Source organism: Corylus avellana, chromosome 7 (assembly GCF_965113065.1).
Source record: "Corylus avellana chromosome 7, dhCorAvel1.hap1.2, whole genome shotgun sequence".
Taxonomy (NCBI): Eukaryota; Viridiplantae; Streptophyta; class Magnoliopsida; order Fagales; family Betulaceae; genus Corylus; species Corylus avellana.
Window position 1 is genome coordinate 20455254 of NC_142496.1, and position 13063 is coordinate 20468316.

A 13063-nucleotide genomic window follows, 5' to 3' on the forward strand; every position below is an offset into this window, starting at 1 on the left:
GTATGAAGGCCAAATTGAATTGGAAGATTCAATCTCATTAATTATGAATGCGCTTGGACGTTCAAAATTCTTGGGATTCTTTTAAGTTATATTTGACTTGTAAGCACTTGAAGATATTCATGTTTTGTATCGGTCAAAGAAAATGACCTGATTCAACTCAAAGAAACTAATTACCACCATCATTGAGTTGATTCAAAAACTCAACCCTAGTACTCCATAAATGAAGCCTAAAACAGAGGGCTTTCTTCTTCCACCTCTTTCTTTCTTTCTTTCTTTCCTTCTTTTTTTTTTTTTTTGGGTTGACAAAGGACTGAAGGAGATCAAAACTTCTGCTATGCACATTAAGACAGTAAAAATCAACTCCAATTTTTGAGTCATGCTGTAGCAGTCAAAACTACAATTTTCAATGCTACCATCCCTAGGATCAACTTCACAAGTTGCATAACATACCCCATTCAACTATAATTATGCTGTTTATGCATTTGTTGGCAAAGGATATCATACCTTTTCAATGAGACAGGCAATAATTATTTCTGATTAATGGAACCCTGTATCAGACAAATTTACAATTCTGCACTTGTTAGTTGTCGCAATAACATCCCCAAGATCAACTTCAGAAGTAGTATAATTAAGGCTTTCAGATGCCAATCAATACAGTGCATCACACAAATTCACAAGTAAATGAGATTATAAGAACTGATGAACTAATATTAAAATATATTTCCAAATCCGTATTACCATCACGAATTCAGGGATTGCAAAAGTGTACTCGCATAAAGTTTCACTCCAATGTGTAAGAGGATTAGCTTGACTACACGACTCTATGATATAAAGATGTTAATTATAAGCAGAGACTGATTGGGTAAGATCATAATTAACTTACTTTAGTTCTAGTGTACATGAAGACAATAACCAAAAAAAAAAAAAAAAACTTTGCTCCATAATCCTTGAATAAAAACAAGACTACAGGAAAATCCTAGAGATTCAATGGACCAAAGGAAGCAACTTCAGCCACCTGTCCTCAAAAACAACAAGAACAATCAAAGGGACAAAGCGGGGTACCTCCGGCATCTGCCTTATTGATACCCAACTCCTCTTCCGTGTAGATAGCAAGCCCATCCTTTATCCTCTTTCTAGAACGAGAAGGTGGATCCACAAACCCATCATCATTAGACCTTTTATCCTTCTTCTTTTTCTTCATTTTCTTAGGATTTCCAGTTGCCTCTTCATTTGGCTTCTCAGTCTTTTCTGGTTCAGAGTTCTTCCTCTTTTTTCCTGAAAATATTTCATCAATCTCACTGCTAGCCTTTTTTTGTGCTGAAGAAGGTTTTTCTTCTTCAACATTATTTTCTTTCGTCTGAGTAGCTTTTCTGGAAGAACTCTTTTTTGGCATTGGGAAGAATTAAAGCTGCAGATCCAAATATAATTTATGGTGAGAATTAAAACAGAAAAGAGGAAAGTCTTTGCTCTGTATGGTTTCTGTAAATAATTAGAAAAGAGAGTGGGAGAGAGAAAGACACGTCTATGAATATATTCAACTATTTGATAAGTCATCATTTGGGACCTCAGGAAAACAACACTTCTCAAAGCTTAATACAATGATTTAGCCTAAGTAACTTTTGACTCAAATTATTTTTCAAAACCGAAGCAAGATTAAAACCCAGAAATTTTTGTTTCATATTCTTTCCCTCAGAAATTTGGTTCGAAGAGCAAAATGATTTTGAAATTTCCATCTCAGAAACCAATCAGAAGCTTGCAACAAATAAGAATACCCCAAGGAAAGTTCAAAAAGAAAAAAGAAAAATCCATCAGTAATGCATCAAATTGGCTCCGTTTGGCTGCTCAGAAAACTAGGCGAAAAAAAAGATCTATAATTTCTCGATTACTTTAGCTTCTCTCATGCTTTCAACTAAACCACGAATTTCAGTTTTCTTTTCTCCTTCCACTACTATTCTCAGCAACCAAATCAGATGTAAACGAAAAATTTGCAAGGAAAAATATTAGAAACAATCACACTTATTGATAAATGAATGCACACCAATCATGAACAAAATAGTGGATAATTCTAAAAGAAAAAAGAAATTAAAAAAAATAAATAAATAACAAGAATGTACACAACAGAAAAGTGTATACAGGCACTAATAACATCAATAGCAAAGCTTATCTCACTAAATCAGCCAAGCACTATCTGGCAGTCGATTCCCTTTTCAGTTATGGATTTGAGGACAAGTTTCAACAGAAATTCTCTTAAACCAAATCAGGCTACCAGGTAATCTGGCTAAATCTTGAAACTCATGAGGACGGCCCATGATTGTTAAGGCTCGACTAAGAAAAAAATTCACAAATGTTGATTTTGTGTAATTGAATTGAAAACACCAAGAATGCATCTTTCAAGATCAATCATTCTAATAGTAGTTCAAGACAGAAAATTAGAAAAACAAAAAATAAAATAAAATCAGAAATCAGAAATCGGTAAAGCATCATCGATCCAAATCACGACCAAAAGCATTAACATCCTGTAAATTTATACAAAGTTCAATAAAAATTGAAAAACAAAAACTGGCAGTAAAATTAATAACCCTAAAAATAACAACGTGACAGAGAGGGAGAGGGGCATGTACGGACTGACCTGAAAAGAGAGAGAGAGAGTTTTCGGTTGTCTGAGGAGGTGATGGAATACAGAGAGCGAGAGGGAGACGATGGAGACTCAGTTGGGCTGCTGTTCTGATCTTTAACGGATTTCGATCGCCCCAGCCCACGCTCCGCCCTAATGAACTACTGAATCACTCGAGAAATGTTCTTTAAGGCCGCGCGGTACTTTGATTTCCTAGATAAAAAATTTAGGAGAAATTCAAAACTTCTAAATCACCAAGCATTTTTTTAGAATACCTCTAAATTTTAAAAATTCTTAATTTTACTTTTTAAATTTTGAATTTGATTCTTTTTTTTTTTTTTTTGGCCGTTAAACCCTAAAAAAAACTATTTAAAATACTATATCACCCTTTAATTTTTCCTTTTTTTTTTTAATTTAAAATTTAAAATTTTATAAAATGTTCTTTTCATTACTTTTAACGTCCAAAAACTAAGGAAGAAAATAGATTGTATGAAATTGAAAATTCGGAGCTAATATTGAAACGTTTTGAAATTTAGAAAATCTGGTTGCGAAGTTTCTCATAAATTTTTTAGTCTTCACTTTTTCTTTTCTCACGCCTTCTCAAATTTCCGCTCCTTGCCTTTCCTCTTTGGCGCTTCATTTCCCTCTTCATTTTTTTTAGCGGTAAAACTTTCACTCTCTTCACCCAAACTAATCCAACCTCCAGACAAGTGCCTTACAACCGATACCGCGGCGCCGCTTCCAGCTCCATTGCCCACTTCTACACCAACCTCGGACCTCTAGCCAACTCACCCACCACTTGCTTCGGTACCTCTCTCCCTCTCTCTCTAAATGATTTGATTTTGTTCAATTGGGTATTCTTTTTGATTTCCCAGCTTGGTATTGATTTATTTCCCATGAAATATTGAGTCTTGCTTGCTCTTTGTGGGTATTGCTTGCCATTTGTGAGTTCAGTAAAATTGAGTATTTTCGCAGTTGAGTATTTGCGTAAGAGTCTTGCTTACAGTCAATTTTTCCCAACTGGGTATTTGTTTTTTCCCATGAAAGATTGAGGCAGTGTTTGTCTGCATCCATGTAACCTCGTTGAAAATATTTGAACTAGAGGGAAAATGTTGTTATTTTGCTTGATAATTACCATGTACAGTATCTATAGCAGCTGCCTGTGGCTCTACAATAATTAAAGCAAATCCAATTCCATCAAAATTCCACATTTGATGGAATTGGTTGATTACAGAATTTCACAAGTCATTTAATAGAATCATTTAGCAGTGATTTGTGATCACATTGTGATTCTTTTATTGCACGTTTGAAAGCTACCGCTATAAGATTTGGATATTGCTTGCAACTTGTGAACATTGACCGAGTACAGTGTGTTACCTTCTGAATTCTGATTTTGTTCCCATGCATTTGGGATGGATGGAATAAGTTCTGTAATTTCTGATTTTGTTCTTAGAGGAGTGTTCTCTGTTTTCTCTCTGTTTCTTACGGAAGACACATTATTAGCTTTTGGGATTATTGTATGGTCATCTTCAATCCTTGTGCTATGTCCTCATAAATTGTTTGTTGCACCAAATGCCTAAACAAATAATATCATTAACTCAAGACATTCTTTTCTTACCATTTTACAGAACTGGCGGTCTATTCAAACATTGAAATTGCATTTGAGAAGCGTAAAAGTATTTTTAACACTCATAAAATCCATTAAAAAAAAATTAATCATTTAGTAAAAATATTAAAAGCGCTTTTAAAAGTCAAAAAAATATAAAAATTGTCAAAACACACTTTAAAAAAAAAATTAAAAATAAAACTTTTACCCAAAATCTCTTTTTTGTCTTAAAAGCTTTACTTTTCTAACACAATCTTAAACAGGTTATATGGCAATTCACTTTTCAAGTCTGCAAAGTTTCAAGACAGTTGAGGTGGATGAAGGTTGTTGCTTTTTAAAATAATAATAATAAAAAATATTTAGTTAAAGTAAAGAAATGTTTAAAAAGGCTACCTAAAATAACGAAAATAGAATTTTTTGGAAAATTAAAATCAATTACAAGAAATCTTAAAATCAAATCCCCTTACAGAGAGGATGATAAGAAATGTAGCCAAATTTTGTAGAATGGAACAATAGTGTTCCAAACTATCTTCATTCAGCAACTTCATTTAGGCTCTAAGCGGCAGTCAAGGCACCATAGGTTTGGTTCTTGCTGTTGACTCGTATATAGAGAGCCATCACTCTTTATAATCACAATTCTAACATTCAATCTTTTGGGCTATAATTAAATCCATAAGACCGGACCATCAGTTAATTGGGATATCCCCATTTCCTGTTTTGATTAGATTTAAAAAATAAAAAAAAATTCAAGCAAATTCAACGAACATGCATCAGATTCATGTAAAATGGATTCGTTAACAATTTAGCTGCTTAAAATTTGAAGGAAACCATGGGGTGCTGGCTCCCTCCAATCGTGATCAGTAGCGCTTTCTAGGCACCATGCAAAAGGTGGATTGTTATCAAGTTGATCAACAAACACCCGTGTCTGACTGAGTGCCATAAGACATCAAAACAATTGCGTTTTAAGAAGAATCAAGAACAGCCAACTAGACCAAAACACCTACAAAAATAGAAGGGGGGAAAAAGGCATGAAAATATAACCAGAGTGTTGTGTCATGAAACAACGGTGAGTTTGTTTCAAGGATCTTCGTCCGGTGAGTTCATATGGACTCCAAGCGGCAGACGGGTCACCACCAATGGGCCCCCGCTGTTGACTCAGTAATGGAGCCCGATTCTCAAATCGGACCCATCTCTCAATGCAAAATCATCCGTTTTGGTGGGTTAGATCCCTTTGCACATCAATCAAACATGAGAAAAACACCCAATTCTACCCAAAATCTGAAAACAAACACGAACACAGACGCACACTAAGGAAAATTTTCCAAGGTACCTGCTTGGCCACAAAACTTCAGCTGAAGCGAAACGGATTGACAAGGGCGGAGGACGGAAGCACTGATTTATAGTGGTTCTCGGAAACCCTAAAATGCAGTGGGGGTGGTGAATTACCGAAATGGACATGAGTCTAGAACTGGCAAACGATCCGGCCCACTTTCTAGCCCACTGTCCAGCCCAATGGGCCGTTAAAAGCAACTGCCAGCTGGTCTGGATCTTCTTCCCCAGTGCCCCCACACGGCCCACCGGCACCTGCCGTTTGGTGAAGAGAGAAATGATGAGAATAAGGGAGAAAAAGAAAGATGAAAGCACGTAGGCAGAGAGAGAGAGAGAGAGAGAGAGAGAAAGGTGGCCGAGGAAGTAGCCCAACTTCCACGAAAGAGACCTAAGCTCTAGGCCACCGCCTCACACATAGGGCGAGCTTGGAGACACGTCGCTATGGAGGACTAGGGAGGTTTGGTGGGGGAGCTTTTGACGATTCTTTAATCTCCTTTTTTGACTTTTTCAATTGGCATTTGTTCTTCGTGTTCCAACTAACCCCGCGGAGAAAAGTCTTCCCGACATTCAGTTCCCATTTCTGAGGCACCTCTTTCTTCTTCTTCTTCTTTTATAACGTCTTCTTTCTTGTTTGAAATTTATAAAGGATTCGAAACGCTTCGGGTTTTTAGGGTTTTTATTTCTTAAGAAAAATACCTTTTTGCGATTTCGACGCCATGTCCGCGACGTCAGGCTCCGGTGTTCTTCCCCGTACGAAGGTCTTCGGTTCGACTCAGTACAAATCGGATCGTAGAATTCCAACGTAAGCTTTTGTGTGATGAATTCTCATTATAAATTCTGTGTGTTAGAAAATCCTTGTTTGATGTTTAAAACATTCGGGCTCTCTTCGAATCGGACAGTTTTCAAATCTTGCACCTTTTTTTTTTAACGATTTGTTACTACATGCATATAGATTAAAATGGTGAGCTAATTGTGTTGGATGGTCATTGTACAATGAAGATGCATTTCTGTGTTTCCAGTATTATCCATAAGAAATATTGTTGATCATATGTTACTTTGTATTGGGTTGTTAGATGGATGGTTAATGCTGAGTTAGTCTCTGCAATTGTTGAAATTGTAAGATCACCGACCTTCCTTTAATGGTTTATCCGATTATCCCCTGAAGATTAGATTTTTGCTAGGTTAGAAAAAAAGAGCCATTTACGAACCTTTGAACTAGTGCGGTCAGCTTATTCATCTGTTATCTTCTCAGTAAAAGAGTCTTTCTTCTCTAATATCAATGGACTCTTGGGGTTATGGTTTTCTCACCTGAAGAAGTATGTCGTGAACTCTTTGGAAAAACTGACCATTGATTTTTGTAAAAGATTTCCGTGTACATTTTCATTTTTGTCATAATTAAGTTAAGTAGACGAGCCTTCTCATTTTCTTCGAGTACATTGATTTTTGTGATAATTAAGTTGAGTGGAGAAACTTTTTAGGAGCAATGAACCGACCTTTTTTTTTAAAAAAAAATTTTTTTGTGATGTGCCTGACCTGTTCATTTCCTAGAAGCTAAGGTTTTAACGAAGTTTATTTGCTGGCAGGTCATGCTCCTATACCAGATTTCCCATGTCTGTCTCATGCCACTTATCCGAGGGATTAGAGGATCTTGATAAATCTACATCTAAAGCCTTAGCGATTTCATGTTCTGGCTCAAGTGATAAAAGAAATGGCTTGGTTGGGAGATCAAGTCACTGTAGCCCCATTGAGAAGAGAAACCCAGTGGGGCAAACATTTTACTCCGTGGGAGTATTCACGAACGGTGAAGCTGATATAGGGTCTAATTCACACATTATGGAAGAGAAGGTTGGAGTGTTGCTTCTGAATCTAGGAGGACCGGAGACACTTGATGATGTTCAACCATTCTTGTTCAATCTATTTGCAGATCCTGTATGTTATTGTTTCTGCATCACTAATTGTTTCAGCATCAGTAGGTGCTTTTGTCTCTTTGGGCCATACTAATGGTTTTCATGCTTTGAGTCAGGATATCATTCGTCTCCCAAGGTTGTTTAAGTTTCTCCAGCGACCATTAGCAAAGTTAATATCTGTGTTTAGGGCTCCCAAAAGCAAAGAAGGGTATGCTGCTATAGGAGGTGGCTCTCCTTTGCGGAAAATAACAGATGAGCAGGTAGAATGCATTTCTGGTTGAAATGAAAATGATTTTTTTTTCTTTAATGTTTCTTTGTTTATTTTTTTTTTATGTGTTCTGCAAATATCTTTTAGGTTTGCATAAGTCTTATTTGAGTATAAATTTATTTATGGTTTGTGGTACTTGTTGCAGGCGAATGCACTTAAAATGGCTTTGGAAGCCAAGAACACGCCTGTAAATGTCTATGTTGGAATGCGGTATTGGTACCCATTCACCGAGGAAGCAATTGAGCAAGTGAGTCCCTTATTTTTGTAATGCAGACTATTAACTCTTGGTTGATGTTAAGACACCTGAAAGGCTGTGCGGTCAATTACCTTATTTATATTTAGAAAAAAAGCGATCAATTACCTTATGTTTCTGTAAGCGTCTTGTTTATCAAAAGAACAAAAATAAAAATTTATGTAACATTGTTGAAGTCAATCAAGTAAGCGGTCCCTTCCATCTCCCAATTGGTTGAGTCAAATAGTTGAAGTTTATCTTATCATCTGTGGCAGATTAAGCGGGACAGGATAACAAGGCTTGTTGTGCTGCCCCTGTATCCCCAGTTCTCCATCTCTACAACTGGATCAAGCATCCGTGTGCTCCAGAGTGTATTCAGGTGATAATCTTGTCAGTTTGTGATCTCCCTCTTTAAGCTTGTAATTTGATATTTCTTCCACCTTTTTAAATCTCTTGGAAGTCTGAATGTGAGTCTTCTGTCAGGGAAGATGCATATCTATCGGAGCTGCCTGTTTCTATTATAAAGTCCTGGTATCAACGACAAGGTTACATTAAGTCAATGGCTGATTTGATTGAGAAGGAGTTAAAGAGTTTTTCAAAGCCTGAGGAGGTGGGTTTAATTCTCGCAATGACTGATAACACATGGCTTTTTTGATGTCTGTATCTGTGTCAACTTTATTGTTTTGGTCATTTGATGAATTTTACTTCTTTGGGAACTGTTGCTTATTGTTGTGTGGTGTTTTAGGTTATGATATTCTTCAGTGCTCATGGAGTACCAGTCAGTTATATTGAGAATGCAGGAGATCCTTACAAAGATCAAATGGAGGAGTGCATCTACTTAATAATGCAAGAGCTGAAAGCTAGAGGAACTAACAATGAACATACTCTTTGTTACCAGGTTGGTTGTAGAAATTAAGCTCTCATGTTTCACCCTTGCAGTTCCTTTGCTGGTTCTTAACAGCATCTTGAGTTGCTCTCTTGACACTCCCACTCCCACTCCCACTATAAGATCCCTTTTTCCCGTCACTAGGTTGAGGCTATTTTATCTTTAATTGCTTATATCCTTGTACTTTATTTTTCTTTTTCCTTTTTTCGCCTCTTGTGGTTTTGGAACAGAGCCGAGTTGGTCCTGTACAATGGCTGAAGCCCTACACCGATGAAGGTCTTGTTGAGCTTGGCCAGAAAGGTGTGAAAAGTCTCCTAGCTGTTCCAGTGAGGTATATTCTTCATAGTTAAAGTAAAATTATTTGGTTCGTGTGGATTTTAGTCCTTCATGATACTGAAAAATGTTACGATATAACAATATGCGATCCCTTCTAGGTGCTAGTTTTTTATTAAATAAATACTCTGCACTTATACCAGCCTGCCTTGGTAATTGAATATTTACCTTTGTTGGTGTATTTCCTTCATTTGTAGCTCTGATGAATATGTTAATCTTCATATGAGCTATAGAAAAGTTTCTTAATTGAATGTCTATGTATGTTCCAGCTTTGTGAGTGAGCACATAGAGACTCTTGAAGAGATTGATATGGAGTACAAGCACTTGGCCCTTGAATCTGGAATTGAGAACTGGGGCCGTGTCCCTGCCCTTGGATGCACCTCTTCTTTCATAACAGATCTGGCAGATGCTGTAATAGAAGCTCTACCATCAGCGACAGCCATGTCGACCTCAAGGACCATCTCCAAAGCAGTTGATAATGACCCAATGCAATATATTATCAAAATGTTCTTTGGTTCCATCTTGGCATTTGTCTTGCTTTTGTCACCAAAAGCGGTAATGGCGTTCAGGAACCGCCTCTTTTGAAGGAGATCAAATACAGGAATTTATGTAGTGTCTTGTAGATGCTGGACTCTTAAAGAGAAGAAAAGTTGAAACTAGGTTACAGAACGTGTTTGGGGGTATTGAGGCATTCTCTTGGTTTCGTTTTTCATGGTTTTACTTTTTACACAAAGCTACATAAAGAAGAGAGGATTAGGATTCTTAAATTGCCAAGTTTTGTAAGCAGGCAAGCATAGTTGTGATAAGTGAAAATTTTCCAATATTTTTTTTTCCATGGGTTGTGTTCTTGTGATGGGAAAGCATGGATCTTTCACCATTATCAGTTGAATGTAAAGCATTAGTGCATCAATGTTCTTAATGTATGGGCATCACTAATGAATATTATGATTTGAGTACTTTTATCTTTGCATTGGTTATGATGAATAAACTTATCAAGAAAAAAAAAAAAAAAGGTTACGAACTACGATGAATACTTGGTCAAAGGAATACTTTTCTCTCTAAAAAGAAATATAGAGAAGCTCTCCCATCCCTCTAAGTAGAGATTTTTTTCTCCCCTAAAAAATTTTCATTTTCATTTTTCTTTTGGATGTAAGAGTCTAAGAGATATCACCCTCTGCCTCTTACCTCCCACCTATGTGCTCCTCCACCACTACTAGCGGTTCCATCTTTACCTCTTTATAGTTTTTTCAAATGTTCAAATTTAATTTTACTCCCTCTTGTTTTTCACAGAAAACTTGAAATAACTCTGAACTATTCAAAAATAAATAAATCTCCTCTAATTGTTTTTCTAGCACCTAAGCCAATTAATCTTGCCCCATAAAAAGAAGGGCATCAGTAGTCAATTATTTTCTTTTATTCTCTGCATCTTCTTGTATTGGTAACTGCATATCCAAATGGATTATATTGCGGCATTGTGACATTACCATGGGAAAACGACTTGTATGCCACATTCATCGAACCTCACAAAGTTCTTGAAATCTATGGCAAGTCTGACCCCATTGCATAATTATAGATCTATGGTTTTCTTCGAAGCAACGTTTTTTTATTTTTACTTTTGCATTACAGCATCAATAGCCAAGCATTTTTTTTTTTTTTAGCAACTTAACCAATACTTTACAATAAAACAAAACTATGAAAGGAGGGGTGAGGAACCCTAACACTCTAAAACCAGGCAATACCGCAGGGGCGGAGGGGGGGCAGTCCCCCCCCCCCCCCCCCCCCCACCCCCCTCCCTCTCTCAACTCAAAAAATTTTATGCCCCCCCTCAGCCATGAATTATGCCCTCCTCAGCCATAATTATGCCCCCCTGACCTCTCAGTCTCAACTATGAAAAAGTTTCAGAGAAATGAGGTTGAAGCATCAGCCATGAATTTGAAAGTTTCAGAGAAATGAGGTTGAAGATATACAGTTTCACAACTTTCACTATGCACTGTTTCATTAACAAGAAAAGCTGAAAGGTAAGGCCTACAAGACAAAGAGATGAATTAAAAAAAAAAAAGAAGAGAGAGGCGTATAGCCTGTCAAACCTTCTGACAAGAATAAAAAAAATGTTTTGTTCCTGTCAAAATGTTCTGAGCCACATTTTGTTTCTAACCAAGCTGCAGTTTGGTTTTATTTTGAGAAATTACCCACTTCACGCTCTGCACTTTCTAATCCAAAAAGACAAGTGGGCAATTGTCCAATCTCCTGCATTTTCTTCTTGAGGACTTGCCAACTTTGCGTTTTTTCTTTCACTTTCCAATTTTCAACTTCAATGAGGTATGTAATTAAATTTTTAGATTTAAATTTAAATTGTTCTTGTAAATTAATTGTTTTCATGATGTTGTTTCTAACTTTCTAAGCCACGTTTTGTTCCTATCTTTCTAATCCAAAAAGATTGAAAAGCAATTGTCCAATCTCTTGCATTTCTTCTTGAGAACTTGGGGACATTGGCTTTTTTTCTTTCACTTTCCAACTTCAACAAAAAATTGAGCTATTGGGGTATGTAATTAAATTTTTAGATTTAAATTTAAATTATTCTTGTAAATTAATTATTTTAATATTTATATTGCTAACATGCGTGCGAGAGAAAAATAAAAATAAAAATAAAAAATATAGCGTGCAAATTGCAAAGCACAAAAAGGAGACCAAAAAATCATTTTTTATATTTAATTATTTTTAATTAATTTTATTTTTTTTTTTCATATAAAAAAATATATATATGCCCCCTGAATGAACATCCTGACTCTGCCCTCTGCAATACGGTACATGAAATTAAAACTATAAACAAAACGAGAAATGGATCCAAACAGATTCAGTCCCATAATTCCTTGACCAAAAGGCTAAGGAGAGGGTTGCCTTTATGGTGGTATGTGATGTAGTCCAATGATTAGACTGCTAAAAAAATAGTACACTCACTCTGACTGTGATGAGACGGTTGATAAAAATTACTTTTATTGTATCCGTGAACAAAGGAACATACTCCATGATAGCTTCGAATAAAAGAGAATAATTCTCACTTTATTGAGGAAGAAAGTGGGGATGAACTGTTGGAGGGAAGAGTTAGAACTGAATATCATTGGAGGGGATGGTGGCGCATGTGCCTCACACGCCGGTGGAGGGGGGTGGCGCATTGGCCCCACACGCTAGTGGAGAGATTGCTTAATCCGGCTCATGGTGGATCTGGGGGCAGGGAAGCCAGTGAAAGGGCATGTAAACGGCCAAGGTGAATGGATGATTGTAGATCTAACTACTAAAATTTCAACAACCAAAAAAAGAGAAATAAACATAAAAGTATCAAGAGGCAAAGAGGCAAAGAGAGGAAGAGGAAAGTAGGTGGCAAAGAGGGGAGGGGAGGGAGGGAGAAACGAGATTTGACAACGCCAAGGTAAGCGGCGTGCCGGTGGAGGGACAAAAATGTGGGCCGCTCGTGGTGGGTCAGGGTGCAAAGAGGCCAGGGAGAGGCACATGCAAGGCGGAGGTTAACGGGTGTAAGTAAATTTGTGGGGGAGCGTCGACAGAAACCCACGACAGTTGAAGTGCATTTGATTAAGGTAGGTTTCTGCTTCACTAGCCAAGCATCCTGATTCTTCTACTATAGAACCCGTATTGTTTTATAATTATCTCAAACCTTAGAAACAGTATAGATTATGTATCTTCAGTTTCCGACCATAATGAGTGAGGTATGGGAGTAACGAAGCCAAGAAAACTAGTAACACCAATCTCAAGAACTCCAGGACCCATATTATTATTATATTGACCCTATATATCAGAACCAACCACGATTCTCAAGCCAATATTGACCTGGTTGGATGATCACAGGCGTTCATATAACAGTCGTTCAGTTTT

General features: G+C 36.9%; 1 protein-coding gene and 1 long non-coding RNA gene across 2 annotated transcripts; one reads left to right on the forward strand and one right to left on the reverse strand.

Moving 5' to 3' along the window:
• Positions 1 to 4952: 4952 nt before the first annotated feature.
• Positions 4953 to 5661, reverse strand: LOC148584647 (uncharacterized). Its single transcript, XR_015912910.1, has 2 exons — positions 5551 to 5661; positions 4953 to 5449 (listed from the first exon to the last, which is right to left on the reverse strand). It is a non-coding gene; the product is annotated as an uncharacterized LOC148584647 (long non-coding RNA).
• Positions 5662 to 5867: 206 nt separating this feature from the next.
• LOC132184053 (ferrochelatase 1) lies at positions 5868 to 10135 on the forward strand. The gene is made up of 9 exons (XM_059597534.2): positions 5868 to 6351; positions 7133 to 7478; positions 7573 to 7716; positions 7870 to 7971; positions 8232 to 8335; positions 8440 to 8566; positions 8702 to 8854; positions 9073 to 9173; positions 9445 to 10135. The coding sequence occupies exons 1-9, from the start codon at positions 6266 to 6268 to the stop codon at positions 9758 to 9760; spliced, it is 1479 nt and encodes a 492-aa protein (XP_059453517.2). The 5' UTR covers positions 5868 to 6265; the 3' UTR covers positions 9761 to 10135.
• The last annotated feature ends 2928 nt before the right edge of the window (positions 10136 to 13063 follow it).

What these genes read in the sequence shown, in the direction of transcription:
- LOC132184053 (XM_059597534.2), top strand. Translation starts at nt 6,266, where the DNA reads ATGTCCGCGACGTCAGGCTCCGGTGTTCTTCCCCGTACGAAGGTCTTC. An exon ending in TCGGATCGTAGAATTCCAAC is followed by an intron (nt 6,352 to 7,132) that starts GTAAGCTTTTGT and finishes ATTTGCTGGCAG; the next exon opens with GTCATGCTCCTATACCAGAT. An exon ending in CTCCTAGCTGTTCCAGTGAG is followed by an intron (nt 9,174 to 9,444) that starts GTATATTCTTCA and finishes TGTATGTTCCAG; the next exon opens with CTTTGTGAGTGAGCACATAG.